Source organism: Taudactylus pleione, unplaced genomic scaffold (assembly GCF_031769625.1).
Source record: "Taudactylus pleione unplaced genomic scaffold, aTauple2 ptg000086l, whole genome shotgun sequence".
NCBI classification, from domain to species: Eukaryota; Metazoa; Chordata; class Amphibia; order Anura; family Myobatrachidae; genus Taudactylus; species Taudactylus pleione.
Genome location: NW_028284488.1, coordinates 32,163,858 through 32,176,748, shown reverse-complemented (window position 1 = coordinate 32,176,748; position 12,891 = coordinate 32,163,858). Strand labels below are relative to the sequence as shown.

General features: G+C 41.3%; 1 protein-coding gene across 4 annotated transcripts in view; it reads left to right on the top strand.

The window, feature by feature from the left end:
* The window catches only part of PHTF2 (putative homeodomain transcription factor 2), a 173,303-nt gene that overhangs the window by 129,126 nt on the left and 31,286 nt on the right, over positions 1-12,891 (top strand). For all 4 annotated transcript variants that reach the window (XM_088468818.1, XM_088468816.1, XM_088468817.1 and 1 more), the window contains one exon: positions 6,686-6,814. In XM_088468818.1, coding sequence (XP_088324944.1) covers positions 6,686-6,814 — 129 coding nt within the window. The remainder of the gene's footprint in view (positions 1-6,685; positions 6,815-12,891) is intronic.

Sequence of the window (12,891 nt, the reverse complement as noted above, 5' to 3'; positions counted from 1 at the left end):
CAGGGTTTGCTCAGTCTGTCACATGGAAGTACACAAGAGGAATGCTCAAGCTGTCATTTGCATATTCGACTCCATGAGAAATCACAGCTGAGCATGAACTGCATGCACCTCTGAATCAGTCCCCATGTTATCAGGACTTTGCCCAAATCCTGGATCCTATGGATCCAGATGAGCAAATACATGTCTTGTTAGGTTTGTATGAATAGAACATTGCAGGTGGATTACTTTTGTCATCGTGCATACCTCAGGCCTTAGCTGCCTGTTTCTGAGTCTTTGAGGATGCATTGCATCAGATTGGTGGGTACAACTTAGATGTCACAGCTCTGGTCTTTTGGTACACATCTTTACCAAATTTTACAAGTTTCCTATTTTGCGTTCAAAAACCCAGTTGTGGACGTCGAGGCTGTGCACCATTACTTCTGAGTGTACGTTCCCTTATCTTGGTTATTCTGCCAATGGATGACAGGAGAAAATTTAGATTTTTGTACTTTGTTGCCTTACAGTACTAAGGTCATAAGATATATTCCAATCAGGGCCATATCTGTGTGCTCTCCCGTGTTTGTTTGTGTTTTTCCTCCAGGTGTTCCGGGTTCTTCCCACAATCCAAAAACATACTGGTAGGCTAGTTGGCTCCTGACCATATTTACCCTATTGTGTATGTGTTACATGTGATAGAGAATATGGATTGTTAGCTCGACTGGGGCAGGGACTGATGCGAATAATTAAATATTTGTAGTAAAGCACTTCTTAATCTGTGCGCTATATAAATAATTGTTTTTGGGTTTTTTTTGTTTTTTTTTATGAGAGCATTACTTTGTTCCTCTCCTCTCTTTCTCTGTACTCCTGGTTTGTCTTTTGGGGCTTTGCTAGACCAAACTGAAGCTCTCAGGCAGCGTAGGAGCCTGAGCTTTTGCATATTTCTTAAAATGCTTAGGATCCCTGCTTCATACACTATATGCCATGGTTATTCTTCCAGTGTCCCCCAATCAACTAAGAGAAAAAGATTTAGCTGAAGTACAAAAATCCCATATTACCTACCAGTTAAATATTCTGTTGATCCAGGAGTCTCATTTACTTTGTCTGATCTTCTTTATATTTCATTCCAAAATAGCCTCTCCATGTATCATTTTCACTGTTATGTTTATAGATGTTGACAGCAGAAGGCGACATTAAGTCTATCAACATGGTTAAAATGTCGACACCTTCAATATGTTATGGTTAAGGTTGCTGTTCGGGACAGAATGACAAAAAAAGTCGACATATCATTGTTGACATTGTCAGTGTCGAAATTGCTAATATGCCAACATTGTGAATGTCGGATATTGCTGTCAAACTTCTGTTTATATTGTGTCATTTGCTATTTATATCTCACAAACAAGAAGAGAAAATATTTCCTTTTGAGATGTTATTTTTTTGTGTGTAAGTCCTTTGTTCATACTATGATCCTGACACTCAGCCCAACCACAAAGCAACCAGATCAGTGTGTACTGTCATTATGGCCATTGAAGGTTTGAACCAGAACATTTCCTTTACTCACCAACAGTGTTCCACCCCCTCCTCCCCCCCCCCCCCCTCCACCTCCAGGAAATTTTGCCAACCAGGTGACATTAAGAAGTATCCGGTGGGGGCAGTTTAGTACTTAACAATAATGAAAAAAATGTTGATTATAATTTTTAAAGACTTTTGCAGATGTTGCCCGCTGAATACATATATAATTATGCCTAGCAATGCAGCTGAAACAGTGCATGTCTGTACACTTCTTCTACCCTCTCTGCAATGTTCTCTCCATCCAAACCACGCCCTGCCTCTGAAAGACAGGGTGGGATTTCTGATGGGAGGGAGATCTGTGACCATATCTGTCACAGTAACGTAAATAAAGCACGACTCTAATCGAAGGCACAGTAACGAGTTTTTCTCATCAAAGATAGGCTAGCAATGGGGCGCTGAGTTCTCTCCATTTTAATATGTAGGATGCATGTCTCTTTTGCGGACTCATTGCAAAGTGCTGGTGGAATTTGTTTTGGGTTTTTTTTTGTCGTGATTAAACTACGATCAGCTGGTAATTTTTGTAAAGAGGCTATATAGACACATGAGGAAATGTAAATGTCAGATTAGATTTATTGAAGGGATTTGTTTATTGCAAAGAATAGTTTTGGTTTTACACATAATCTGTATATCATAACAAATACAATTGCTATAATGTATACATTCAAAATCCAGTTTTCAGAAAGTTGTGGTTTTCTCTTGATCCCCAAAATTTTAGTCCAGTCTGCCCAGTCATGCCAAACAATAACCTATTTGACTCTAGAATTCATGGTGAGTTTGTTCTTTGCAACATACATATATGTCCTCACTAGTCTTTGCTGCAGTTGCGCCAAACCCCTCTCGGTGCGCCTGGTCCTGTGAGACACTGCGAGCACTGGGAGTCTCTATTTTGCAACTTTTTATGCCAACTAAGTTTCTCAATCAGAATGTGAAGTACTATGAGACAGGGCCCACAGCTTTTTTCCACGCCAAGTTCCGTTGACCGTCTCAGTCACACACAGATATAAAAGTGTCACACATCAAATTAATCCGCACAATCTCCTGGTGCATACTAGTCACATAACATTGCGACTTAGACGAATTTTCGGCACAAATAGACGCCCAACGCCAGCAGAGTTGCAGGGATCTGACTGCTCTCTCACGCCAGGCATATAGCGCTGCATGGCGTATAGAGGCTAGACGAGTAAGGACACATCTGTAAATATCCTCCACTTGTCTAACCCAATCTTGGATGAATTATATCTTTGTTTTCCACAACCTAGGTACAGTTTTGGTCAACGATATTAGCACCCTTGAATTTGAATTACAAACTGTACAAGATCTTCAGATTTGTATCCTCAGAAAATTCCTTTTCAACTTACTGCACATTTAGTAATGTAAAAAATGAAATAAAATATAACCTAGTATCAAAGGTGACATTCCTTAATATGTGGTGGCATACCATTTGGCAACAACCACTACATCATATCTGATTTGGGGGTGAAGGGCGACTCTTCCATTCCAAGTTGTTGACGCTCTTGAAAGTTTGCAGGATTCCTTTTCCCAATGGCAGCTTTCAACTTTCTCCAAATATTTTCAATTGGATTAAGTTCAGGATTCTTTTGTGCTTTTGAATGTGTACAAGGGTCTTTATCGTGCCAGAGGAGCCATGATCTTCGACCCAAAATGCCTTATTAATCCCCAGATTTAACAATTTCTTCAATATTGTGAACGTCTACAGTCAGAGGCAGCATAGCAGCCTCACCACATTATGGATTATCCACCATGTTTAACCGTACATAGGGTATTCTGCTTAAAAGCTTAATTTTCTCACCTATAAACAAATCACTGGTCTGTATTGCCAAAGTTCTATTTTGGTTTAGTACACAGAACATTTGCCCAGAAGGATTGTGATTTGTCTAGGTATGTTTTGGCAAAGATTGTTCCTTTTTAAGTCTCTTTTTCAGCAGTTTGTTTCTCCTTGGTCTTTGCCCATAAAGCCCTTATTTAGTGTGCTGATTGAAGGTTGGTACAAACCATTGAAAAACATCACATAAAAGATGCAAATAGCTGAAGGCTGACCTAGAACAGAGTTCTCTCATCAATTTTCCACTTTCCTCCACGTCCCCAGAGAGCTTTCTCGCAGTTCCAGGAGTAGCAAACTTCTTAACATTATGCACTGTTGAAACAGGGATTCCAAGGTATCCCAATATGGCCTCGTACCCTTTAGAGGTCTTTAGTTTGGTGATAGTAGCACTTCTGATGCTTTTCTTTGGCTCTATTGATATGTCATGCATTAGCGTTTGTACACCTGAATAGAAGAATTAATGTAATGGAATAGAAGGTTTTAGTTATTTACTGTAAGGAAATTTTATTTGTAAATTGTTAATATGCCAGCCCATAAATATCTTAAGAGGACAGGACCAGCAGATATGAAGAGTTCTACTCCTTTCTCCTATATAACCAGCACATTGCAAAAGTCCCTGGAAATAAGGCATGTAAATCAGCTGCACATTTGTACCATCTAGAAACAAGTATATAATTGTTTTCAACAATTTTATTACATGAGGCGCTACCATCAATGCATTCAAAGCTAGTTCTCCAGCCTCAGATTGTTTACATCCCATGTATTTTCTCTACCAGAGATAACTTCGTACTTTAGTATATGCCCACATTTCCTGGGTTATGGAGTCTAGAGGTCAGTAGTGGCAGTAGATAAGGCTAGTAATTGATCATACATTTTTAGATCTGATTGAACAAGAGCTATGGGACCACAGTTTGAGAATAAATAGATATTTTTAGCAAGTTTGCGTATTGCAGCAACAAGTCCAGGCAGAATTTGTGGTGGGAGAAAATGGTCTGTATCAGTAGTGTTAAATGTCGATAATTTGTCTACAAAAGATAATTAAATTATACCTGTTTCATACCACATTGCAAGGTCGCACACAGGATTTTGGCCCTGATTCAGAGCCGGACGCTCTGACCAGAGCGCTCGCTCTGAATCAGGGCCCACCTCCATAAATATGGAGCATCCTCCTGGACGCTCGTATAGCTGTGGGTCACCACCCAGTGCGCCAGTGCAAGCAGAAGCCTGCGGTTGAGTTTCTCAACTGCAAGGCCAGGAGTGATGGCTCTATCAGAGCCAAAATCACTCCCACTGACATCACTAGTGATGTCAGTGGGGCCGGCTTCTGACGGTAGGCGTTCCCTTGGGAACGCCTCCGTCTGGCAGGCACGCCCACCAAAGGGGGCGTGCTGTCAATCGACAGCACGCCCACTTTGATCAGACACAACGAGCGAAGGAAAGTTCTTCGCTCATCGCGTCTCACGCATGCGCACGACGGAGCTCCCTCCGTCGTGCGCATGCGCAGTGCACACCATCGACCCACTTGAGAGCGGACAGCCGCTCGCGAGTGGGTCTGTATCAGGCCCTTTGTACACTGGTCCATCCCGGGTGCAACCCAGCTGAGACCCCTTTCAAGTGCCGAGCCGGTGCTTGGAGATGAGATCTCCAAGCGTCTGCTTTTCCTATGCTGTGAACAGGTCCCGGTTCACATCAACCTGGGTTACCCATTCACACTGCACCGCGAGCGGGGTTGAACCCATGTTCACCCCTGCTCGTTACCCAGGTTGAAATGCCAGGTCTGTCGACCTGGTTATTTCAACTGGGCCCTTTCACACTGAGCAATATCCTGGATTGACTTGCGTTCACGTGAAATAACCCGGGTTATTGCTGGCAGTGTTAACAGGGGTATTAGTAAGTTCAGAAATGACTGTTCATAATTCAGTCAAGAAGAATGGTGCTTCAATCTCTTCTGCCACTGTGGGAGTAAGTCTAGAATTAACAAGTGTATAACAATTGTGTCCTGTTCTGTAGCACACCTCCCTTCAGTAAATTTGGAAACTTTTATATGACTTGACTATAATAGGATTCACATTATTTGGTTACTGTCTGGTCCGTGTATTGCTTAACATCTCATGTCCAAGCCATGTATCGCTGTCATTATTTAAGCCTACAACCTGAAAAATGTATTTCCCCAATTGTAAATTTGATGGTAAAAACATCTGTTTATCATTCTAGAACATCAACATTCTAGAATACTGTTCTGTACTTATCTTGCATTTTATGGTATAGCTTAACACAGTCCTCTTTAAATTACTTTTTTTGTGCAGCTCACTAGTTTAATAATTTGCGTTTTGTAAGTAGTATTTATGAACTTCACATGTCAAGGGCAGCTGTATCATAAGTAGCAAAATTGTGGAAAAGATAGGACAGATAAGACTTCATTGAGTGTGTTGTCTGCAGTCTACAGACCACCTCCACAATCCTGATCTGCAAATAAATCCATACATATCATAGTGCCAATACCCGTACCTCAATGATAATGCATTTTATGATGTACCATTATGAAATAATCTGTTACTGAAGTACAGTATGTTATCAGCAATCCAGTAGATGGTGATTACATAGGAGTTTGTGTATTTTTGTTTAACTGTGTTTTGAGAGAGACTCCTTTTTTTAAGTAGTCATTGCAGGGATCTAAAGAAGGGCCACCACTGAGAAGTCTTGTAGGCAGGAATGAGACAGGTTTATAACATTAAACAGCAAGTTTTAATATTAGTCTGAAACATTCTAAACTCCCCAGAATACACTATGCACTTGCAATATAGATTTCAAGCTCTACTGGGGCATGGACTATTGGGATTTATTAAATATTCTCTGTAAAATGCTGCATCATATGTAGGTGCAGAAGTATCTGTTAATAAGTGAAGAAATACATTTGTATGTACTGTATGTGATTATGTTTTTGATACCTATTACTATGCAGAGTAAACTCTGAATCCTGTGCATGGTGTATTGTTCATGTAAGCCTGTTCTTTGTGCATGGATGGAACACCCTTTTTGGTTCCATCACATTTTAAACTGGGGAAGAATTTATCAAAAGTGGTGTTCATAGCAACCAAAATGAGTCTTATTTTTTGAGGTGTCCAGCACTCTCCCCTTTTATTTTCAGTTTTTGTTTTTCTATTGAACTGTTATAATAGTCCAGAAATATTGTCACATTCAGCTTTTAGGATCTTTAATCCATCAGATTAGCATTAATACCTTGTATCTTGTATATTAAGCAGGTACTGTAAATAATGTTTTCTGTCTTCTCAGAGTCATCTACCTTGGCTGCATAGCTCTAATCCAGGACTTGAAAAAGTTAGTGCTATAGTTTGGGAGGGAAATGACTGCAAGAAAGCAGATATGTCTGTGTTAGAGATCAGTGGAATGATAATGAACAGAGTAAGTAATATATTGCATATCCCTCTTGGTTCATTTGATCTGTTAAAATGTGATTCTTATGTTTCCCATGAAATATTTATCTAAATATTTACTAAAATTGTAACACATTTTGATCTTGTATCCAAATAGTGAATACGTGTATGTATGTGCGTGTGTGTATATCACTCACTTCTTAAAACACGAATGTGTAAATCACCAACAGGTCATCTTTATTGCCAATGTTTCAATCTCTCCTCTGGAGATTTTTCTCAGGGACCATAACAAATAAACACAGACAGACATATAAAGTACTCATCCCGTGCACCACATGCCGGAACGCAGACGCCGGGGGGGTGAAGAGATGACGTCACACACCTGCGATGTGTGACGTAATCTCTTCCCCCCGGCGTCTATGTTCTGGCGTGTGGTGCACAGGTGAGTACTTTATATGTCTGTCTGTGTTTATTTGTTATGGTCCCTGAGGAAAATCTCCATAGTAGAGATTGAAATGTTTGCAATAAAGATGACCTGTTGGTGATTTACACATTCGTGTTTTAAGAAGTCCTGTGAGTTCCACCCATTCAACTATATATACTATACGGATTGTTTGGTCAATACCGGGGGGTGGACACCCAGGCAAGTTACATATTTTTATTGCTGGAGTGCCGGTCTGTGGAGAGTGTATGTATGTGTGTATGTATATATGTGTGTGTATGTATATATTAGGGGTGAGCCGATTCGGTTCTACTCTGTTCCATTCGGTTTTAAAAACCGAATCTTATTGGCTATCCAAAACTCGTGACGGCTGATACCCAATAAGATTCGGTTTTTAAATCCGAACGGAACCGAGTAGAACCGAATCCGCTCACCCCTAGTATATATATGTAACGTGTATCAACAAATAGGCATACCAGAAGGTGCGGCACTCAGGGCATGTCCAAAGAATATACACACACATAAAGCGTTTTCAACGTTTCAATCTTATTAGAAGATTTTCGTCAGGAAATACAAGCAATAAAAATCACTCTTACCTTATACCCTTTCACCCAGCATGTGAACAGTGTGCATCTCAACGGCATCCCGCATCGAGGCCGGGAGCCGGGGCACACATTGATGACGTCATCACATATCAGTGCTGTGCACGTCTTTGACACCAACCATCACCATGGAAACCGAATATACAGAAACACAATGAGGGGAGCAAACGGCATAATAAATATGAAGTAGCGCGCAATATGTGCATAATTAACATGAACAAAATCGCATACTTAATGTAAAACAACATACAAAATAGACATGGAGATGTATATATCGCAATCTAAACAAGATTTCATCTAGAATTTTGTTTTACAAAAGGTATATAGATTATTTATTTTTGGATTGGCTCAAGTGATGATTTGAAGTGTATTTTTGATGTTCACAATCTTTCCGATAGTCCGGTTAAATTTACATATAAGATGCATCAAGAGGCGATAGCATTCATAGATGTTAAGATTAGTTTACAGAACTCTAGGAATACTACCGTCTATCGTAAAAGTACTGATCGTAACACCTTTCTACACGCTAACAGCTGCCATCCCAAGAGCTTAAAATATGGTATCCCATATTCGCAGATGGTGAGACTTAAAAGAATCAATAATGATACAATGTTGGCAGAACATCAAATTGATGAGCTGATATCTAGAGGTTATGAATTTAACCAATTATTACAAATGAAACAGAAAATTCTATTAGTGCCTCCAAAAGATCTTTTGCATAGGAAAATACGGGTTGAAAATACCAACAAATTCACATGGGTCACGCAGTTCCATACATTATCTCCACAAATTAACAACATTACTAAAAAATTATGGAATTTGGTACAAACTGACAAGGAATTGCAATTGAATGATTACACATTTCGTCCATGTTATTCTAGAGGTAGTAACCTTAGGGATTTGTTGGTTAAAGGTGATATCTCGGGCAGAGGTAAGAGTCCCTTGCAAAGCTTTTTACCCAAGAAATTGGGATGCTTTAAATGTACTTGTGTCACGTGTCGACACATGCTTACAGGTGACTCTTTCTATCACCCTCATTCTGGCAAAGTATTCAATATCAAATTCCATTTAACATGTGAATCTTGTTTTGTGGTTTACCAAATTTTATGTCCTTGTGGACTTACATATATAGGTAAAACCGCTAGAAAATGTAAAGAGAGGATGGGAGTCAAGAGATCTACCATCAGAAAGGCACTTAGCAATGGGGACTGTGATCAACCAGTGGCACGGCATTTTTTGGAGGCGGGGCATAATCTTGCCAGTCTCCGTTATAGAATGATTGACCATATACCTCCCCTTAAGAGAGGTGGAGATAGGAATGGCATGCTGCTTAAGCGTGAATCCTTTTGGATTCACTATTTAGATGTGATCACTTCAAAGGGTTTAAATGAGGTTTTACCCTTATGTTTCACATGATTTATATCTGCATGTATTCTGCCTCTTTATTGGGCTCCCCTATGTTGCATTATCTGTGCCTCTATTGTTGCTTATCAGATATGGGTCATACACACATAATAGTGTTATATCTTTATTTGATACACATGTATTAATCTTGTTTAGATTGCGATATATACATCTCCATGTCTATTTTGTATGTTTTACATTAAGTATGCGATTTTGTTCATGGTAATTATGCACATATTGCGCGCTGCTTCATATTTATTATGCCGTTTGCTCCCCTCAGTGTGTTTCTGTATATTCTGTTTCCATGATGATGGTTGGTGTCACAGACGTGCACAGCACTGATATGCTGATGACGTCATCAATGTGTGCCCCGGCCTCGATGCGGGACGCCGTTGAGATGCACGCTGTTCACATGCTGGGTGAGAGGGTATAAGGTAAGAGTGATTTTTATTGCTTGTATTTCCTGACGAAAATCTTCTAATAAGATTGAAACGTTGAAAACGCTTTGTGTCTGTGTATATTCATTGGACATGCCCTGAGTGCCGCACCTTCTGGTGTGTATGTATGTGTATATATATGTATATGTGTATATATATGTATATGTGTGTATATATATATATATAATGTATGTGTATATATGCATATATATATATATGCACACACGCACTAAGCAAGGAAACTTCACTTCGAATTTGGTCCGCACTATCCTAATTTTTCTAATCTGTAGTTGCACTGCTGTGGCTGGTAGTACAAGCTAATGTGAAGAGAACACTTAATAAAGCGCTAAGTACCATTGGAAAAGTTTATGCAGCATATTTATGTAAGTATGTCTGAGATTAAACTCAGGCTCTCATGATACATTTGAATCCATTTAGATGGATACAATACTTACTCTAACATACTGTTTCTGAAAGGGGACCTTAACTATCCCATTGGGATTCAGACTACAGAAACGCCTGGGAAGAACCTGGTCATATGCTATGCTTGGAAGACCATTTCACTGTCATTGTAACATACATTTGGCATAGTTAAAGTGGTCTGCGAAATTTCTTGATTGTATCTTCCGTAAATGTTTTTTTTATAGTATAGCTGCGGCTCAAAATACTTATATTTATCGGCAGTACACTGGAAATGATGGCGTTAAGTGGAAAGGCTGAGGAGTAGGCTCTAAATAGTTAATCCTATTGAGGCTGAAGCTCCCCTCCTTATTAAACCATCCCATTGCGACCTGTAACTCTGTTTTTTTAATTTAGTGCCTGCAGAAGAGGCACGAAGATGTTAGGATACTTTCTGTTTGTTTCTATTTTTTTGTTCTGTATTTTTCTCTGGACTTCTCGGCCTGTTTAACCACTGAGCAGGGTTACAGCGCAGGTAGCTTGGTCCCCAAAAGACCGCAGCCCACTTCACGTGTCCCTAACTAGATACCAGACACCCACAGATGAGCATTGGTTCCAAAAAACTACACCTTTTAAAGATCCCCATTCCAAAAAACTGCAACCTTAATTTGATACCGTCACAGACTACCTGATGATGGCCTCTAGATGTATAGAAGGCACAAACACTGACCAGAGCCTACCCCTGTGGGGTACCAGTCAGGCGTTAGGCACTGAAGGGAGGTCGCTGAAGTACAGCTAATCCCCCTACAGGTGCAGTCACTTTGTTAGCATCTTCCATTATTGGACGGCACCATCTTGCTGGAGCCGACACATCTTACTACAGCTTACTGCTGGGTAGTGCTGAGCGGAGGGAAAGGAAGATTATTTGGGGACCAGAGTTGCAATGGAGGTCTGGTAAATGCTGCACTTTTTTGTTCGTTTAGCTCCCCTGGAGAACTGTGATTGGAAATGGCAAATGGAGGCAGGATACATTTTAGAGCTTGAGTCCTCAACCACAGATTTTTTTGTCCATGCTGGTTGATTCCTCTTGAAGCCTTCCTATCACGTAAGATCTGCTCAATCAGGAACCATTTAGGCAACGCCTGGCTTTAACAGTGTGGTACTTCAAATTAACATCTAGAGCAGTAGTTTCCAACCTTTTTGAATCACTGCGCCCTAGAGTATTGGCATTGTTTTCACGGCACCCCTAAGCCAAAGTTTGTTTTTGAGAAATTCCGAAAAAAATGTAGTAAAGTGAAGTAAATTGTGCTTACCTGTCATCCTTAGGCTTAGTTATGTGATGGGGACAGGTTTGTGCTTGATCATAAAAATTTTTATTTGGTGCTGGACAACCAACCTGAGGCATCCCTGCAAGTATCCTGAGGCACCCCAGGGTGCCACGGCGCACAGTTTGGGAACCACTGATATAGAGGGTTCTCTGATGGAGGTGCAGACTTTTATGCAAGGGGTTGTTAGGATTCAGCCTTCCTATGTTCCGCTGGTTCCACCATGGGATCTGAATTTGATTTTTGGAGGTGTTACAGCAAGCTCCTTTGAACCTCTTCAGGCGGTAGTCGTAAGGTGGCTTACGTGGAAAGTTGTTTTTTGGTTAGCTGTATTTTCTGCAAGAAGCTGGCGGCTGTCTTTTTAAATCTCCATTTTTAATATATTACCCTGATAGGGTGGTTTTGCGTACAAACTCCTGATGATACTGGATCAGAACCTCTATATACCCCTGCCTGTACCTTCTAAAATACTACCTATAAACCTCTAAGGATGACGCCAATTTGCGTACGCAGTCATACAATAAATAAAAGACTCCAGACTTGGAACGTGTGGTTCCGAAGCACAAAGTATTCAAGTAAAAAGTACAGTCAGTTACACGCTATTGATCCATACACAATTAGACGCAAAGGAATTATACAGACCCCAAGTACAGTATACATACACAGCGCATTCTGGTCCAGATGTTAGGTATCAGCAAGAAACCCCTCGTCTCTCAGCGTTCAGCAAGAAGACTAAGACCCAGTGTTTGAGCACACATATTTATACCCCCCCAGAATAGACAGGACAATAGAGAAGTTTGTTGCTGATATCATTGGTTCCCAGGGGAGAAGCATCTGTTACAGAGCGTTTAACAGGCTGGTTCAAATAGACTCACCCAGCCTCTAACAGCTGGTGGTCTCTGCCCACCCCCATGCTGCATCCTAACAGTTGTTCATAAAATATACATTTCTACTTCAGGGTCCATAGGGTATCCACAGGATACCTTGGGGGTATAGGCGATGGCGGCAGACATCCAGGCACCACAGAGTTAAATTTTCAGCCTCCCAGGATGCACTGGGGTCCCTCTCCTATACCCCGCCCCCGAGCCTCAGGCCACTCAGTTTTCGTAGGTGCCTGGCCGGACCAGTCGCACCGTACAGAGGGGGGTCTTTTTAAGGCCCCTGTATATTTATTCGCAGCTGTGGCTGCACAACTAGAGTGCTCCAGCATAGGACAGTCAGTATTGACGTCCATGCTGTCACTCCTACACCCCGCCGGTACCGATCCGGGGATGCTGGTAGGTAGCTGGGGTCACAGCTAGCGGTGATCCCCGGCTACCTGGACTGTGGCCGGATGCACGGGGAACAAGGTAAGCGGCGGGGTCCCGCGGTGGGCACCCGTCGGTAACACAGTCCTGTTTGGTCCCCAGGCAGGGGGCTCCCTGGGGACCGGCTGCGCGTGGGGCCAGGTACTGATCCTGCGCCTTCCACTAGACCACCAGGGACAGCGGGCCGCA